Raw genomic sequence first — 21,204 nt, forward strand, 5'->3', positions numbered from 1 at the left:
AAATAAGTTTTAAGCATTTTATTGATAAAAATCTTGTTCAAGCACAAAGATTAAATAATGTTCCATGTTCTCGAACATGTTTTATGATATATTTGATTTTTTCGACCCTTTATTTAACCCTTAAAAACTACCCCTATGCAAAAAATAATGATAAAAAATTAATTTTTAAAGATTTGGAATGATTAAATCGTGAAATTATTTAAAATAAAAGTTACCTTATAACTAATAAATGAATTTTTCCCTTCCAACCCCTAAAAACCACCCCTGTATTGACAAAAATGATAAAAAATTACTTTTTGAAAGCTGGGAATACTTTAACGCTGCAATTATTTAAAATAAAAATTCCCTCATTGCTTATGAAATAATTTGTATCTCGTAACATTTTGCAACCCTTATAAATCAGCCCTGTGCTAAAAAAATAATTTAAAATAAAAATTCGCTTATATTGTTTATGAAAGAATATTTTACTTTTGCCATTTTCAACTCTTATAAACTACCCTTCTACCAATATTAATGTAAAATATTTTTATTATAATCGATTTTTAAATATAATCAAACATGAAAAAAATTGCTACGCTGCATATAAACTTTTATACACGCTCCAAAAATGAGAAAGCCTATTTTGCTCCGAAAAAATATCATTGGTTTTTTTACCATAACTCGGTTAATTTTGAAGCTATAGTATCCTACAAAAAAGCATTTCAAAGATAATTTCAAGATGTGTAAGTAAGATCGTTTGCATATAAAACCTTTTAAATCCTTCCTTTTTTAAAGGAAAGGCTCAAAGGGCTCGAGACAGGTCCTTTTTTACTAAAATGGATAGTTCAAGCGGCGATATCTCCTTTATTTTTTATGCTATAGGAATAAAAAAAAACTAAATATTTGTTAAAAGAAAATGCTACATATTTGTTGTCTGTCATTTTTTACGTATCTTCCATAGTTTCACAGTTATTATATAGATGAGGCAATTTTTCTTGAATAATGAATCACGTTTTCAACTTTTACCGTACATTATTAAAAAAATACGCATTCTAAACCGGTCTAACTTCAGGATCGTATGAAAAACACTAAAATAAAACTAATTGTAAAGGATCTACGATTAATTTTAATTCTGATGAAATGGTACAGCGTTTCCTGCTCATTTTTCCTTAAAAAAAATATGAGCAACCCATCTGTTTTTGACGATAACTCCTTCAATTTTGCTGTTATAAACTTTTATAAGTGCTCATTTTAAAGGTCTTTTTGAGTACTACAAAAAACTCCAGGAGCGTTATACACGTAAAATTAATCCTTTTTCTGTTATTTGACGTTGAATACATCGATTAGAGTATTCCCCCGAAAACAAATCCCCTTCCATACCATATTTCGCTTTGTATAGGACATACACTTTTTAAAAAATGATTTTCTTACATCACATTTTTTTTAAATAAAATGCGTAGTTTTTGAGTTATTCGCGAAAAAATACCGAAGGTTTTTTTTTCACTCAAAATTACAAGTTTTCAATCGTGAATAACTAAAAAACTATTGATATCTCGAAAAAATTCTTCGAATATTTTTTGCTCAAAATTTGATTCTCTATCGATTTCCATTTTTGAAAAAAAAAAATTCCACCTCTGAGAAGGGTTGTTAACCCCCAACAGGGTGGAAGCGTCAATTGGCGCTAAGTCACTAATGTTCATCGACCTTTTCTCTAACTATCTGCCAAATTTCAAGTTGATCGGTTCAGTTTCAAAGAATTCCGAGGTGAAAAGCTTCAATGACTGTGCTACAATGCGCATGTGTGCGCATGGACGAGCGCGCAGTCGCCGTTTTTATAGTACACAAAAAAGCATAGAACTTAACTACAACGAGATTAAAGTAGTCTACTGTCAGTAGTAGTCACTAATTGCGCTAGCTAGTTTTACTATCTCGATCGAAACATTTTTTTAACCTGAATCTTTCAAAAACAAAAATCTCTTTGACGGTAATTTATTACCGCGATANAACTACCCTTTTACCAATATTAATGTAAAATATTTTTATTATAATCGATTTTTAAATATAATCAATCATGAGAAAAATTGCTACGCTGCATATAAACTTTTATACACGCTGATGCGCACTTGAACCCTAACATTTTGCTCCAAAAATGAGAAAGCCTATTTTGCACCGAAAAAATGTCATTGGTTTTTTTACCACAACTCGGTTAATTTTGAAGCTATAGTATCCTACAAAAAAGCATTTCAAAGATAATTTCAAGAGCTGTAAGATCGTTTGCATATAAAGGGCTCGAGACAGGTCGTTTTTTCACTAAAATGGATACTTCAAGCGGCGATATCTCCTTTATTTTTGTTATAGGAATAAAAAAAGGAAAAAAAAAGGAATAAAATATTTGTTGAAAAAAATGTTGCATTTTACATTTTTTGTTGTCTGTCATTTTTTACGTATCTTTCATAGTTTCAGAATTATTATATAAATAAGGCAATTTTTTTTGAATAATGAAAAATACGTTTTCAACTTTTACCGTACATTATTAAAAAGATACGCATTCTAAACCAGTCTAACTTCAAGATCGTATGAAAAACACTAAAACAAAACTAATTGTAAAGTGTCTACGATTAATTTTAATTCTGATGGAAATGGTACAGCGTTTCCTGCTCACGTTTCCTTAAAAAAAATATGAGCAACCCATCTGTTTTTGACGATAACTCCTTCAATTTTGCTCTTATAAACTTTTATAAGTGCTCATTTTGAAGGTTTTTTTGCGTACTACAAAGAACTCCAGGAGCGTTATACACGTAAAATTAATCCTTTTTCCGTTATTTGACATTGAATACATCGATTCGAGTATTCCCCCCAAAACAAGTCCCCTTCCATACCATATTTTGCTTTGTATAGGACGTAGAAGTGTTTTAATATCTCATGAGCCGCGAAATGCGCGAAAGGCGTGGCGTATCCGCATAATTTTTCTAATAAGCACTTTGTGAAAACATTGACTCAGAATTAGACCACGTGCCCCATTACAACCAGAAATGAACTAAGGCGCTCGGGCATCAATAAAGTCAACTGGCGAACGTTCGTCATATATATTTGTATTGCTTAAATTAAAATAATAAAGAATAGGGCCTTTATTATGATATTTGTAATCGGATCAAAGGCTTGTTTACGCTACGAGAGCTCGAGATAGACTGAATAATAGATGTAATGTTTTTAGGACGTAGAATAATTTAGGCGACGGTCGGAATTATGTTTCTACGCATATGAAGGTCAAAGCTCAAAGATTTTAAAACACCTCCTACAACACTTTTTAAAAAACGATTTTCTTTGTTTATTTATAAGCTACATTTTTGTACATTACACTTTTTTTTAATAAAATGCGTAGTTTTTGAGTTATTCGCGAAAAAATACTTTGAAAAAGTGTTCTTTTTTTTCACTAAAAAATTACAAGTTATCAATCGTGAATAACTAAAAAACTAATGATATCTCGAAAAAATTCTCCGAATATTTTTTGGCTCAAAATTTGATTCTCTATCGATTTCCATCTTTGAAAAAAAAAATAAAAAATTTTCGCCCCTGAGAAGGGGTGTCAACCCCCAACAGGGTGGAAGCGTCAATTGGCGCTAAGTCACTAATGTTCATCGACCTTTTCTCTAACTATCTGCCAAATTTCAAGTCGATCGGTTCAGTTTCAAAGAACTCGGAAGTAAAAAGCTTCAATGACTGTACTATAAAGCGCATGCGTGCGCATGGACACGAGCGTGCAGTAGCCGTTTTTATAGTACATAAAAAAAGCATAGAACTTAACTACAACGAGATTAAAGTAGTCTACTGTCAGTAGTAGTCACTAATTGCGCTAGCTAGTTTTACTATCTCGATCGAAACAATTTTTTAACCTGAATCTTTCAAAAACAAAAATCTCTTTGACGGTAATTTATTACCGCGATATACAGTTCCTGTTTACGATACCTATTGATTAACAAACATTACATTTCACCAGCTTATTAGAATATTTTTACCCGCCTCGTATTCCATTAGCGAAATCATGTGAACAGTACATGACACATCCTTAAAACTTCCATTTCCTATTCGTTGGATATTTTAACACTTAACAATTTGAGATTAATTATCAGCTGCGGTCTCATGAACAGTTACCCACATAAAAATTCTCGTCCAGCGGATATTAATAAAAAATAACATACTTTGGTTTTATGCTACGGTCGCATAGAGCGTTGCTAGCTTAGTTAAACACGTTAAAAACCGACAATATTACGACCACACAAATAGCTACGTTTCCTGTACTTAAGCTATGTGCTTTAAAAATAGACGAGGGGGAACAGATCGCGAACGAAACGTACGCTACATTCGATAAACGCGTCAAAACAAATTTGTTTTTGGGCTAGATTTTTTCAAATGTCGTCGCTGATGACGAGTGTTGTCCATGTGCAACAGACAGAAATATTTTGCTCTACCTATAACGTATACATTTGTAGTTTTTGCACTTTATCAGGGATACCATCCATTCTTTCATCGCTTCCACTGGCCTACCGCGATTAAACAAACAGTTTTTTTTTCAGCTCGGGGATCGCCGAGACCTAATTAGTACTTTGACAGCCCGTAGTTAAGACGTTAAAAATGTAAACGTCTGGGCCGACACACATGTGTACGAGCTGATAAACTAACCGCACAGCTAGTATCCATCACCCTTAACGATCAGTGTCTGGTTCCTCTCAGGAGGCACTTACCTTAGGGTCGAAGTTGAAGACGCTGTCGTACTTGAAGTGGCACTCCAGGCCACACTTACAAGTACCCTCCGTCAGTAAATATTCCTTCACTTGTTCCGGCGAACTCAGGGCCGTGTTGCTCGGACTGCAACAAAGAAGGCATTAAATAGTATCTCTTGAAACTTCCCAGTCACGAGGGCGAGGCTCAATCGCCAAAGTGGCATAACTGATTTGTTACAGCTAAGATTTAAGTGAGAATTTACATGACCTGATGTGACTCAACCAATTGTTTAATAAGCATGTTTAGATTCATTTGTGGCATAGTGTTTTAATTACTTAAATATAATGTTGTGTTTTTATTTGTATCATTATTTTAAGAAGGCTGTATAATTAATCGGTTTACATAATATTCTGTATCATTTATTATGCGGGTAATAGCTTTAACAACTTATGTAGGTCATAATGCAATACATCGATAAGTGAATACAATACATGTTTTTTATTGAAACAAACATCTGAAGCTTATAAAGATTATATGCAAACAGTGGAAACTACGTATCAAATAATCCCAATCACTTTTGGTCACTCATTAATTCAAGATAACGTAATGATAAATACCAGGAAAAATGGTTTACAACAGTAACGTATTATATTAGATAATCCACAGGACATTGTTGATGTAAATGCTTTTTGATATGTCATAACCAAAATTTACCAACATAATAAAATTGTTTGAGGACATAAATAATTAAAATATGTTGTTGGCCAAATGAATATGTAATAGAAATTTTCTACAAATTATATAGGTACAATTTATTATTTTGTATCTTTAGCAGAAAACTTTTTTAGGGACGCCTATGAAACTCATCAAACCTTATTGCTAGGCGTTTTTATACATGTTCAACTGACTTCGGAAAGACTATAAAGGCTGTTATTTATTAACAATCTCAAGATAATTGTGACTTTAAATGATGGTAAGATGATTGAGAATTGATGCAAGGTTACAAATTTAAAATGACCAGGAATAAGATAATTATTTTTTCACGCAAAATTTACCCAATTCTTACATTTTTAATGACAGTCAAATTTTAAGGGCTAAGATAAATATAGGTAATAATATTAGGATAATTCAATAATGTTAATTTTTCAAAATTATGTATTTCTCTCTAGTGTCAACCAGGGTTGAGTTATGAGTTATTATTTTAGTTTGTTTATGAAAAACTTTATTTCAAAAATTAATGACAATTATCTTGAGTGTGGTTATTCCAATACTTTATTACTGTTACTATTCAAATTACTGTATTATAATGATTGACTGTTCTATTGTCTAAGATTAAGTTAAAAAATTTCAAGATTCGAATCACGTCCAAATGAATTATTTGACTGTCCTTTAAGGAGGTATATCGGGTTTACTCAAATGCACAGATGTACTTGAAATTTATATAGCGTGCTCCCTCTGTGCTTCATATTTTTTTGATTCTAGATTTTGAGATATTGCTGTTGAAAGTTGTTCATTTTAACATAGGTTTATATGGCGAAGATGGACGGTGCGGCTCTTTTTTTGCCCATAACTGAGAAAAAAATGTAGAAATTGTGAAACAAAACTTTTTATCTTATTTTTGATGTAAAACTAATGTAAGTTTTGAACATAGTACAGCTGTATTAATTAGAAACAGAAACCAATAATTACATTTCTGTCTCACTTGAGGATTAATGTGGCAACGTCGCAATCAGCTGACAGCAAGGAGGGAATACATTTGAGACTTGACAAAAACTAAATTGATTTCAAACATATACATTTTTCCTAAATCCCATGTACATTGTTATCAACAATAAATTATCCACAACAGATGATTTTTTGTAATGTTTAAAAAAACTAGATTAATTAAAAAGACCAGGAAGCTGTGATATATTTATTGGAATAAAAAATACAGTTGATAAATCCTTTTAATATATTTAATGGTTTATAAAAACATCGTAATCATTACCCAGCAATATTTAGGGTTACATAAAGTTTTCTTTACTTGATTAATATAATTAGTAATACTTGAGATAAAAGCATTTGTACGGAATAACAAAGGAACATAAATATTTCTCAGCAAACTTTATATCTAAAAAATTTGTTATAGTTGCAAAACTTTTGTAACATTACTAAAATAGAGATTAAAAACACGAACAGTGAGTAATAATGTAATTTCTATCACAGAACCTTCAAAATTGCATCCAACATTTTCTTCGACTTGGACGAGAGATGGGCGCTAGTGTCAAACATAATTCTCGTTGTTTTACCAGTTCACATGATTTACGGATTTTAAATAAAGGATACAAATCTTCGCGAGGATAATACGATATATTTGCTATATATAATTATATTGTACATAGTTTACACACAATACATTTTTGAACGCGTACGCATCTTTACCCGAATTTGACCCGCAATATCTCCGATGTCCGAGGTCTGTAGGTTCGCAGTGTGTACAACTGCACTCGATTAATATTAGCGCTGTTGCCACATTTACATAGTGTTTATGCGTTCATTAAATATCATTTAAAATTACTTAAATGTGATATTTTTATGTTGTTAATTTTCAATGTGTATGTTATGTGCATATTGAGTAGATTTCTTTGCTATATAGATAATGTTTATCGCAAATAATTTCAATAGAATTTAATTTTTTCAGATTGGCAGCGGGCTTTAATCCTATAAGAAAAGCATAGGACCCCCCTTCGCTCCTCACTTCCCTCGGACCCCGATATACCTCCTTAAGTCGAGCTAACGTGCTTATAAAATCCCCTGTTTATTATGTCTGCTTGCAACTCAGTCATAATAGTGACCTGTTCTTTTTGTCTTTGAATTATTATTACTCGACAACATTTTTCTGAGTGCAGAAGCCGCTACCAAATTCGGTATACCTATTACCTACGCACACCCACACAAAGCATTGTAGTATTTTAATTAAATCCGGTATTGGCAAGCTTAGATGGTATACGTACAATCAACTGCCGGCAGAGTGTGTATAAGACGTATTATCTCATGAATATCAATCGGGTTAGTCTTTTTGTTGTCGAACTGGATGCGAATCTCCGGCTCTATTTTGCATAATTTCCTAGGAAGGCTCCCTCGTCGCACCGACATCGCTTATGACGGCTTAGGTTTATTGAATTAACCCCCCGGTGAAGAGGGGCGCGTCCTAAGGCTTCGGCATTAAAATATTACAAGCGCGGGGTGTTCGGATAAACGGTGTTTTCCGGAGATTTCCGTTTAGGGCTTTGAATAAAAAATCGGCATGGTGTTCAATCAATTTTAATAGCGTTAATCCTGTTTTTATGTAAACATCGTATACGGTGTGAGCCAGTTAAATACTATTCTATTCATTATGTCACTACAATTTTTTTGTTTATTATAAAACAAAGGGCAGCAATAATTTTTTTAATACTTAAAAACATACCTATAACACAACATTGTAGCCCAAGAATTGGGCCCTCAGGAATTCCAAGATCCACACTCTGTACCTATATTGGAATATGTGTTATTCAATTTTTTTTAAACATATTTACTGTACTGTAAATATAACAAGAGTCATACAGACATACAATTTTCCCTTTATAAAAAGTTTAATCTAAGCAATCAAATGCCATTGTTAAATCAAAATAGAAAGCCTTCACATATTTCCCCTTATCAAGATTTTCATAAACGTATTCTACGAATGCACAAGCAGCGGTTTCTGTAGATTTCTTAGGACAAAACCCATTCTCGCATTTAGTTGCGATTTAAGATCATTTTATTGTATATTATGTTTTCGATTATTTTGGATAAGACTGTTGGAATAGTAGTAATAACTATAATTTTGAATACACAAAGGGTCTTTTTAAGTAGAGGGGTCACTACACTGCCCCTATCAAGTATGACAAAGTTCAAGAATTACGTAAAACTATATGTTTAACGACTTTTATTGGTTCACAGTCAATGCCAACGGAATCCCCGTTATTTAGGTTATGAATAACATTCACTAACACCATTCTCATTAATAGTAAAATATATTGGACATACAAAAGTTTTTTTACTATTCATTGATTGACAATTTGATTACCAAACTATGACAGTGCTTTTACTTCAGATCCAAAATAAAATACGAAAGCGTTTGTTAAAATTTTTATTTATTTTTTCCCTAACTGATTTCAATACACATTTTTGTGTTTGGTATGAGTTTTTCTATATTTAGATATGTTTGTTTACTGTTTACTTGCAAGTTGTGTGTATTTTTAATTTCTATTGATACATTATCTAGCAGGTTGCTGTCAATATTTCTAAATAAAATACAACCATCAAATTTCCAGTCGATTTCTTAAAACTTTTCGAAATAATAAAAATAAATAAAAAATTTAAATTTAAACACTGTATCTCGGCAACGAAGCATATTTCGACCTAGGTATGTTCATATGAACTTTTTTCCACAAAATAACTTCGGCAACCGCCCCCTACTTATTTACACACACCCTGTATACGAGACAAAATTTAATAACTTCTCATCAGCATCGACGAAACGTTGACATCTACATAATTGTAAAACGTTTTCTTGGGCCATTCAAGTTCCACAAAGGCGAATATTGAAATAACGTCGGAGTAGCCCGGGCGCAGAAAAAAAAATCGACCGACAACCACCGCGGTCAGGAAAATTTATTACCCTTCAATCCGGCATGATATATTGTGAGGCGCGTTGACCTACATTTAATTCGGGTATAGCATAAGAAAGGTCCGTTGGCCTGGGCTATACGGGACCCAGAAAATCTACTTTCGCGAGGAGAGGCGAGGGGGATATATTGATTTATTTATTGTGTCGAATACTTGGGTGGAAGGAGCTCGAAAAGGACCAAGGATGGATGGGATTCGCGTTCAAAGCGGGTTGCTAGACCGAACAGTTTATAATATGCGTTTAAAATGTCGTTGTTGGAAAATAAGTACGCGATTTAGTTTTAAATTCAGCAAAATAGCAAGTAAGTACGAAAAAATTTATAACTATTTATCCATGCAAAAAATTTGTTAAAGGCATAACAAGATTTCTGGAAAATGTTATTCAATAGTGAGAACCTAGTGATTTCTAGTTTTAATGAATATTTCGGTGGGCTAAGGGCTATCGTATGGCCGATGTATCACCAGTCAAGCTCCGCAACAATATGTTTACCGAATAGCCCATATCGCACGTGGGTAGAGAGCGATAGTCCCGCTCGACCATACTCCAGCCGAGGTCATATCTTTCTCCAATGATATTCTCAATTTAATGCCATCGCATTTGAACATTAGATAATGATAGTTTATTCGATAAATCGAGTCCCCTTCTTTGATAAATTTTTATATTATTATTTATCTAACAGGATATATCTGAACATAGTAGTTTTGTTCCAAACGAAATAAATGACCTTTTGAAGTACCACAAGGTTCCATTCTTGGGCCACTGTTATTTGTAATTTTCATTGATGGCATTACAATAGATTTAAAAATGTCTTATTTGCTATATACCTATGATGTTAAGATTTACTCTGTAATGAATACTATCTCTGATCTTTAAATTTCAGGAATCCTTCTTGGTGTATTGCTATTGTCTTCATTTAAATGCTGCAAAATATAACTTTTACAAAATAAAAATTATCTCCAATTATTTATGACTCAAAGAAGTAATTGCCACTTTTAACAGTATTTTCAACTTTCATCTTGCATGTAAATGAGGTTAATAAAGAATATTAAAAAAAATTGGGTCTTGTTACTCGTAAATCAAAAGGTTTTACGGACGTTCGTACCTTGGTGTTACTTTTTTGATACATTCGTGAAATCTAAACTCGAATATCGTCGTTGTGTCTTCAAAATGCGACGTGAATTTTGTCAAATTGTTCAGTGGAGTCAAACTTAACGCGTTTTGATGAAAATATGCACATGTATTTGCATTTTGAAGACGCAACGACAATATGTATCCCTGTAGGCCAACAATAGAGCCAAAAAAGTCATATCTTAATTAATTTGTTATAAACATTTTAGTGCAAAAAACGGGTTTATGTTAGTTTTTCGCTTATAAAACCACAACTGCGAGAGCAATCTCAATTCCGTAACTGCAAAAGCTGCAGGAAATTAAATTTCGAAGAAAATGGGAGATCGAGCGACTCAATCGGTTGACTAGAACTAGGGAAAATCCGGAAAATTCGGCATTTTTTTCAAAAATTCATAACTATGTCATTTATGAACATTAAGAGCTGAAATTTGGCACAGAAGTAGATAATTATATCAACTTTAAGTGTGCAAAAGGCAGGCGTTGTCGGATCATTAGTTTTTGCGCAATATTTTATGCGAGTAGTGGTGGAAGGAGGAGAAGCGGGGAGGAAGGATATAAAGGAAAACTTGAAATATACATTTTATGTATTTTACTTCTAGTTTTGAAATCCGGTATTAGAATTAAAATTGGACCATTTTTAACGCAAGCAGACTCCCCAAGCAGACAAACAAAGCTTATATTGACTGTCCTACTGATACGGCAATTTGGTTATATAGTCCTTCCGAAGTCAGTTGAATATGCAACAAAAAAAAAATCTGTGGTAATAAAATTTAATGTTTCATAGGCGTCCCTAAAAAATTTTTCTGCTAAAGGTAAAAAATTATAATAATTTGTATATAATGTGTAGAAAATTTCTATTATATGTTCATTTGGCCAACAACATATTTTAATTAATGTCCTCAAACAATTTTATTATATTGATGGTAAATTTCGTTTTGTTCCGTTTCAAAAGGTCTCCAAAATGCCATGTTGTAATAATATTAGTAAACAAAATATCCCTCTTATTTCTCCCTTTCGCAATTGTAATATGAATGATTGACAGAAGGTGCCTCTAATAAATTAAAATTGCCTGATTCACACCAAATTCCGCACTTCTGTACTACACTGCTGGTCAATTTATGAATCACTTGTCGTCTGCTGTGATTTATTGCCCAGAAGCCCAATACAACCGGTGCTCGTTTTCCTTTGACCGCACTCGCATTCTTCAACTGGTCGTATACATTTCTACCACCTGCACTATGCTATGGGTATGGCTAAATAAATATGGGAACAAGTTTTTCAAATATATCAATGCCCAATTAATTGCTGCTTAGCGACCGAACCTGGTACATACCTTGAAATTAAAGGTTCTTCAATTGACTTCGGAAAAACTATAACTTATATGCAGAAAGCTTAGATGATGAACAGAGATTAAATAACCGCTAGGTAACTTTAATGTCCTATAACTCATTAAAACAAGTGTTTTAGTAGTTCCTATATACACATTTGTTTCATTTCTAAAATATATTTTTTGTTGTGCCCTTTTGTTCTATAATTTAATTTGTTTTTGTATATTCTAGTAGTAGTGGACTAAAGATTACTGTGGATTACTTGATGAGATTTCCATCTAATTGTACAGTAAGTATGCTCTCTTTTTGATCTGAGTATTTCAGGATTCAAGTACAATTTCATCCCGTCCTAAAATTGTTCTTGATCGTCGTAGCAATAAATAATTATTTCTTTGTACCAATTATTAGTCTTACATCAATAAACTTCACATGTATTAGAAGGAAGTGAAACGTTAAATATTCCCCCACGTTTTCCAGTAAATCGTCCCCAAGGCCAGAAATAAGATCCACTTTATGTACTTTGAGTGACTCTGTGTAAGTACATCAAAAGAATTCGACGTGGAAAGATGCAGACGATTTTCCGGATAGATGGAACTTCTGACAACTGCATCCCCGGAAGAAAATCGACTGGGGGTCGAAAAAGGATGAATCCCGTCCCAATCCCGACCCCCCCGCGATTTAATCCGCTCGGCAGCGAGTAATTCCGAACGGGACCCCGGCGGCGAGCCGACTCGTTTACGGACTTAATAAATTACGGAGTTTGACAACATTAAGAAATAAAGGAGCCCTTGCCCGTAAACATTTATGGGTTATGGAAATCGGGGGAATTTTCTATGCAAATTCCCTGAATGAGGGTAATTTGGCGGCGGGTTACGATTCGCGGTTATTTCCTTTCACTCAAAAGGAGAGAACGCCGTTACGGAAAACGATATTATTTAATGTCGATCCGACTCCGCTAATGCACCGCCAGTCTCCGGGAACTAATGAACGCATCTCGGAAGGCCTCATTAAGTCTATTTGCATGAGGATTACACAGTATTTAATACCCCTTAACGACGGAACTAGTTTATGCGCGTTATTTACAATTATCACGCTCCCATTTTTTAAACCTTAATAAATACTCCGTAATAATTCAGCGAATTCATCAAAAGGAAACGCTTAGACACTGCTAATTATCAGAAGCGCTTGTAAACGAATATGCAAATAATAATATACTGTGCCTTCTATCACAAAACTTTCCTCGTCAAACGACGTTTAAAAAGATAATAAGTTTATTTATTTTGGTATAAATTAATGCAAAACTTGAATGTTAATGTAAAAAACAAGTAAAGATAAAATACCTACTAAAAGACGAGATGTACATAGTGTCCCAAAGTTCGGAAAACAAAAAAAATACCATCAACTTTTTTTGTCCCACGAACATACCAATTTTTTATGAAAACTAAAATTATGTATTTTTATAAACATTTTTTGTGCAGAAATTTTTTCTCTAGGTATCTCTTCTCCTTAAAAAGTTACAATAACAAACATTATACAAAAACGTTTCTCTTGAAACATTCTCACAATCATGTCGAGCCATTTGCTTTAAATGCTCCAAACTTCTCGTGGGTGTCTTATATACTTGATTTTTTAATGTTCCCCATAAAAAGTAGTCTAGGGGCCTTAAGTCTGGAGACTTTGAAGCCCATTCTACAGGCCCATTAAGTCCAATCCACTTAGTTCCGAAAGTATTTTATACATAGTCTATAACTCTGTCAGCTTTATGTGGAGGAGCACCATCGTGTTGCAGTGCTGGAAGCTCCACTTGCAAAAACTGTAAATAGCTATTAGCGTTCAATACATTTTCATAAAAGTATGGGCCAATTAAAAGCATTCTAATAATGCCACACCGAACATATATTCCATAATGGCTCTCACTTTGAATGGGATTAACGCATAGTGTGGATTTTCAGTTGCCCAGTAATTAATGTTCGTTTCCTTTTTTTGCTTGCCATTACTTATAAAACGGCTCTCATCGGTTCAAAGAATGTGTTGTAAGTCTATCTATCTATTTCGAAACTAACCATTATTTGGGATAAATAATTAAGTCTTTTTTCAGCATGTATGCCATATAAGGCTCCAAGTTATTTAGCCTAGTCATGGTAACTATTGGAGCTCAAAATTCTTTGCACAGAGTTTCTTTTTAAATTTAATACAAAAGTGGCCTGTCGTATAGAATTTCCAGGATTTTCCTCAAAATATTATAATACTACAGTAATATCGTTACACACTGATTTTGAAATTCCTTTCCCTTTTGTTGATGAAAATACATTTTCGTTAGTACGCAAAATTCGTTCTAATCTTGCAAATATTTTTGCGTTAACAGCTTGACGTTCTGGATATCTCTCATGGTATAAGTTAGCAGCTCTTCTGGCATTTTTTTGACATTTACCATAAATTAAAATCATGTCAACTTTTTCATTGTTTGTGAACATTTTTTAATTTTTAGCAACCACTTACTAGTTTGTTTATCATGCAAGAAATCGCGTTTGACAGAAACTAATATGTAAACAGACTTGTGACAGCAGCTTCAGCCATTGTTTTCACAGCAATATTGATTAAATCGTGACTAATTCCAATACAATACGATACATTGTTGTATAATGTTTGTTTAGAGATTGGTCATTCTTAATGAATCACCCTGTAGATATTTTTGGGAGATTGTCTTTTATTTACTATAAACGCCACACTATGTTGCGCAGATCTTTTAGTTTAATCTCAATCAAAATAAAACCACCTGCGAAAACGTACGTGGAACTAAACTACGAGTCCCTTTTTCTGCGTTTCACAATCTCGAAGCAGAACAAAAGGTCTCCGGAGCTAGACAAAAGCCAGGACACTCGTTTGAAACAAATAACAAAGTAGGCCGTGGAGAAAAGATTTAGCGCGAGTTGCAGGGTATATTTCAGGAGCGGCCCCGCGCATTCAAATCTCGAACAGCTGTTAGGGGGAACAAAAACACGCCGTATAGACAATTGGAAAACTTAACCCTAAGAGGGACGACACGCAGGGCATTATTTATACATAGGATGCTTTTACTGGTGCAAACACGGACTTCTTTACGCGATAACGGGGTTATCTTCGAAGGGGAGACGTTTCAATTGGGTTCTGTTAAAATGCGGTCAATTTGGGCTGAAACTTAGCCGTCAAATCAGTCACGTCGCAGTCAAATAATCGTGATTTATTTATTTCCTTGTTTTCAACAAGTGAAATATTCTGTTACAGAAAAGAAAATCGTCTGTCTAAACTTTCATTGTCAGTGGTAGGTATAATCAAAGACTAAAAGACATAATTTTCTATGGTAAGAGACAGTCGTGCATTCAGATATTTTCAGTTATAAATAAATTATTACCAAATTCATCATTTAGCGTTTTCTGACTTCTGCATTGACTTTTAGATCATCAGCAAATAACAAATGAATGAATTTGTACCGCGTAACTTTAGTGGAAAATCATTTAAAAATGTACTAAAAAAAAATGGACCTAAATTAGAACCTTGCGGCACTAATGAGGCGGCAATATAGATCTACAACAGCCGTACTTCACAAATTGTTCTCTCCCAATAGTCCACTTACTCAGGGTTTTACCTCCGAATTCTTTATAACTGAACCGATTGACGTGAAATTTTGACTGAATGTGAGGAATGCCTCAAGGAACAAAACTTATATAGTGCCGAAGTGTGCTTTTGCCCTGGGGGTGGTTCCCGCCCCTTTTTAAGGGTGGACATTTATACGCCAAAAATAACCACAGGAATCGATAGAGGAGTCAATTTTAAGTAATAAATGTTATATAAAGTTTTTTGGATAATTGAAAATGTTGATTTTTTACTGAAAAAGTGCTTCTTTTCGGACACTTTTTTGCAAATAACTCTGAAACCGTTGGATTTAACGAAAAAGTTGTAATGAACAAAAAGAAAGGTAATAAAAAACAAATCTAATGGCATTATTTTGTTTTTCTTTAATTGCAATATAAACCGACTTATGGATTTTTAAACATTATTATATGTTATAGCTAAAAACTAAATTGGAACCGGTTAACGTTAAATAACGCCAAAACCATAAATATTAGGAAAAAAACTGTTTGAACCTTTTTTAAAGTACTTTGAAAAACCTTTAAAATGAGCTATTTTAAAACTCTTTAGAATCAAAATTAACGGAAATATGATCGAAATAACATGATAGTCTCATTTTTTTAAAGAAAAAATTAATAAACAAATCAGTGCCTTTGGTGACAGAATTAAAATTAAATGCAATCCATTTACAGATTTCTTCATTTATGTTCTAAGAATATGTTCTGGGTCTTTGGCTGACTTACAAAGCATGATTTCGAAAAAAAACTTAATTTTTGAAAATGTTAATTATTCAAATTTTTAAAAAAAAATCGATTTTTACGTTGTAACTTAAAAATTAAAGGGTGTACGAAAAAATACAAGAGTAAAAAAATTTAGCTTTATTTTTGCTGATGATTTTGCTTATTTTTATTATTCCTCTAAAATTAATATTAATCGAGATATCGCCATTTTAAGTTATCATATGAATGAGAGAACCACCCTCTTCGAGCCCTTTAAACCCTTCAAACTTAAAAATGAAGGGCTTAAAAAAGATCAACTCAACAATTCACGTAGCCCTTACAATTCCCTGCAAAATGAGCCTTTGTGCGATTAAAAATCTTAAAAAGTAAGAAAGTTATCGTCAAAAAAATAAACACGTGTATAGGTGATAATTTTAGGAAAATAAATATAAATATATAAATAAATGTAAGGGGTAATTTTTAAGGGTTGAAAAGTTGCAATCAATTCAAAATTATTTTATAAGAAGGGAATAAATGTTTATTTAATACGAATGCACATTTAAAATGTTTCTACTCTTTCAATAATATTTTTTCATTTTATTTTCGAAAGAAGGGGTATTTTTCAAGGGTTGAAAAGTTGCAATCGATAAAAAAGATTTTTTAATCAAGAAATCAATTTTAATTTGATAAAAATGCATGATTAAAACGTTTCAAGTTGAACAAATTTTTTTTTATAATATTTTCATCCAAAGGGATGGTTTTTAAAGTTTTTTCCGGGTTGAAAATTTGGGATTCATTAAATTTCATGTTATATAGCACATGAAATTACTCATACTGCACAAATAAAAAAGATTTGATTACATAACATGTTTAAATTTGTATTTTTTCTTTTTTTTCCAATAAGGGGTGGTTTTCACCCCTTAATAACAAAAAGCACACCTAGCGCATATATAAGTTTTGAAGAGGGGGGTAAGATGAGCCTAATTCTAAATTTTGAGAAAAATCGATGAAGTTATAAAAAATTCGGAGGTATTGCTATATTTTCAGCTACAGTAACTGGGCTACAAAGGGAGATCTAATTAAAGAGATCACATCGCTAGAACAACCAACAGCTTCAAGCTTTGATAATAAATGAAAGGAATCGATTGCCTTACTTACTCTTTTCAACAAAGTTGTGTTGAAATGTTGAGATCAAAGATATAAAATATCTATAACATACCTCCTAGAAATGACAATTTCAAATATTTAATATTACAAACACACAAATAATTTGTCTCCAATAATTTCACTTCACCTGAGCAACGTGATCTCCATGGGGACTTATTAGTCAGTGCAGACAGGCCGCCGCTGCCAATTAACTATATATTGTACACGACTGTGCGATAGGATCTGGGGTACATCCAGACGCAATGAATGGATCATCACAGGCACTCGGAGCCTGCATACATGGCACCAGATTTGCCAAGGGCGCGCCGACACTCCTGTCATCCGTTTCCCCATCCCCAATTAGACCAGACGAGTTAATTAACTGCTATGCTTTAGCTCGAGTCGCATTGTAAGTGCGGGCCTGACTTACTGCGGGTGGTGCTATCTCTCATCTAATATAATTGTCTTTTAATAACCTCGTATGCTACACACACACAAATATTGAGGTAGGTTTTTCCAGTTTCATTACGACTATTACTAAAAGTAGACTTAATCCAGCATGTTCAATAATAAAGATTTGATTTTGACTGGTATTGGTAGAACATGGAAATTTTTTTTCTTACTTCAATTTGAAACTTTATCACTAATCGAAAAATTAGGAACATCACTGAATGTGTTTTGGCATAAAAGTGTAGCTACTAGTGGTGGCACAACTGTCAACGATTTCTGCATCAATTATTATATGTCCTCCGCTAGAGGTCCCTAGAGGTAAAGTTAGTAGTAGCAACGAATTTACTAACTAAACAATGATTGTATTAATTTATTTATTCAATCACACTGTTTATCAGCCCTACATTCGCAAGAGAATCGCCTTGTTACCCGAGAACAGAATCCAGCATCCCATTATGCTAATAACTCCAGTCAGGTAGGTGGCGTTTCCGAAAGATAACTTCGTCTACGTGCGATTAAGCGAGCAAGCGACGGGACCGATGATGCCGAGGCAATGCAATTAAGCAAGAACCAAGGCCAGTTGTTCCAGATGCGATTGGCAATTAGGAAGAACCAACCGAACTGAGGAAGTGGAAGATTAATAGTGCTGGAGGCCAGCAATTGATAGGGCTTAATTATTGGGCCGCTACCACGTAGGTGTGAGGATCTAACGCCTTTGTCGTGTTGCAACTTACGGCGGAACTAAAGGGCAATGTTTCGCCACGTCGATGATAAATCATCGGTAACGGCCGTGTTCGGAGGAGAAAATGAACGACCACTGCGAGGCATCGACCGACGTTAAAGACTGTGACTTACATGTAAAAACTATTAATTTTCCGTAGCTTGTCTTAAGGACGATCGGGTGCTACCAAAAAGTGCAATCAATATTAGTTCGGTCAAAATAGACATTTCAAATAACGAAAATTCCGACAATGCGAAATCAAACTCTGTGAATTATTCTCGAATTATTTATCGATTTGAACATGTACTGTCAAAGATAATGTTAATAATGGTATAAAAAGTTAATTATTATAGTAGAATAATAGCCAGCACACTATAAAAAAAAATCAAACCTTGAAAAATATTTATTTTGTAACAAAACCGAAGCAACAAAGGAAGTTAATGAAAAATTTAATTTTTTTAATTTGACACTCAAGGTAAACGTTGATAATTACACTCAAATGAAGTTAAATGGTGGAACTTCTGTTACTGAAACACAAAAAAAGATAAATATCTATACAAACTCCGTACAACATTGTAAATATAATTTATATCCTGTTTATTTCCAACACGCCAGATCAACAAGTGTTCCGTGACGAATCGATGTTAAAAAACAAATCAATTTATTCGTACTTTAAACAACTCGTTTGAAGAAATATAAATATTCGATTAGTATTAAGTTGGCCACATAAACAGATACGTTCGATATGAATCACTACTACATGTACTTTCTTTCTTCGTATAAGTGTCACAGTAAATAATAAAGTTATAGCAAGAGGCCAAGCGTTGACCCTTGAAGAACTTCAATGTCCTCATTTGGCGTATTTTATTAGCCACTGAGAGCGGTTTATATTCGAAATCACATCGCGGTTAAAAAATTAGATCATAACAGACACCAACGAGGTACAAAAAAATTATGAATGGTATTTTACATTCCCGCCAGTTATAACAAAAAGCCATTTTATGTACACCAATTTTACCACACCACAGTACGGATGACATAAAAATTGGTCTCACATGTTTTTGGTGTCATGTTCTACATAAACAAATGTAATATAATTCTTGTTACTCTCGTACATACATCCTATTAACAAAAAGTCACATGTGTGTGTGTCTGAAGTTTACATGTGGCATTGTGTGCATTTATTAAATTGAATATTATGCTATAATTTTATTTATCATACGAAACACGATAAATTAACTGTTTCGAAATAAGGTAAACATTTAATTTAATTTATGTCAGTTTCTTTCCTAATATGAGAAAGAATGATCAATATTATTAAAATATATGTAATTTACGAAGCGTACTTAATACAATAATTACATATTTCAGTTCTTCAAAGAATTCATAAATATGAATGACTTGAGCTACTACAATAGTATTATTACTAGTTACACAATCAAACATATATATTTACTAATAATTACCACAGTATTTGACGTAATATATATTTGACGTAAATACAATCACAAAAAAATAAAACACGTGCTCCCAAACACCCGACTAAAACGATCCCCGCTACACCTCCCTCAAACTTAACCGCGAAAGAAGGCAGCACAATTCAAGCAGTAGAAAATAATAGTAAACGAGTGTCCAATCGGTAGAGAAAATTGAAACATTTCGAGAACATACTTTATCTCTTTTTAAATTATGGGGGCCAATCATTTTCTTAGATTAGAATAAATATAAATAGAATTAGGAGATTTTTATCAAAATTTGTATAATTTCGTTTAACTAACACAATTCTTAGATTTACAAACATTGCGGTTTATCATCAATACCTGCGAACTTGGTTGAACGACCAAAACCACAGAGTTTTAGTGAATAAACGCGAACCACAAAGCATAAGTTTATGCTTTGTGATAATAACTTCAAATAGCGGATAGAAGTTTTATAATTTGGGTTTTATTCTAAAACAAATGTAGTAACAACCTCTTACTTCAGTATTTTTAATAAAAAGTTTAGAAGAAAATTACCGCTACGTCTGTAAAACTGAAACAAATGAATTGTGGTGATTCATCTAAAATCCAAATTTCAAGTATGTACTATAGATGCACAGAAAAATGCACCGTATATATGTAGAAATTATAGACTACAAATATTTAGTGTTAACTTTAAACTAATAAGTTGCTAAGGAGGCAATAGTTAATTTACAAAACATATTTGTTTGTGTGCTTTGTGGATTAAGATGAGTAATTGTCGTAATTTTATTCATGGAGGAGAACGTGGATATATCAAAATACCTGAAACTCAGAGAGCATTTTTGAAACGTAAGAATGACGGCTATACACCTAAAAAGTCAAACGTTTTTACAAGAGAACAAGTCAACTATGTATTTTCTCGTTCAGGCACCCGATAACACATATTTGCTATATAATGATGGTAGTGACGGTCTTAAGCATTGCAGGAGCATGCCGTTCTGATGAGTTATGCAAATTTACTTTGGACGTCAATTTCAAAAATTTCGATGACATTATTGCAGTTACAATCCCAGAGTCCAAAAATGGTATCTCACGTATGTTACTTCTCGTCTGGGTTCTGTTCCTCACCTAGAAATTCTCAAGAAATATATCAAGATTAGATTGGAAATGCGCTATCAAGCAGGTAGCTATTACAACCAACCAGTCGGCAAGAATACCCTTTCTATGATTCCTAATAAGATTGCACGGT

The 21,204-nt window shown here is 33.1% G+C and overlaps 1 protein-coding gene across 3 annotated transcripts in view; it reads right to left on the reverse strand.

Annotated features, from left to right (window-relative positions):
• Positions 1–21,204, reverse strand: part of LOC108910260 (nuclear receptor coactivator 6) — a 349,573-nt gene that overhangs the window by 198,529 nt on the left and 129,840 nt on the right. For all 3 annotated transcript variants that reach the window (XM_023457471.1, XM_018714817.1, XM_023457472.1), the window contains exon 4: positions 4,722–4,845. In XM_023457471.1, the coding sequence (XP_023313239.1) occupies positions 4,722–4,845 (124 nt within the window). The remainder of the gene's footprint in view (positions 1–4,721; positions 4,846–21,204) is intronic.

Source organism: Anoplophora glabripennis, unplaced genomic scaffold (assembly GCF_000390285.2).
Source record: "Anoplophora glabripennis isolate ALB-LARVAE unplaced genomic scaffold, Agla_2.0 scaffold27, whole genome shotgun sequence".
Classification (NCBI taxonomy): Eukaryota; Metazoa; Arthropoda; class Insecta; order Coleoptera; family Cerambycidae; genus Anoplophora; species Anoplophora glabripennis.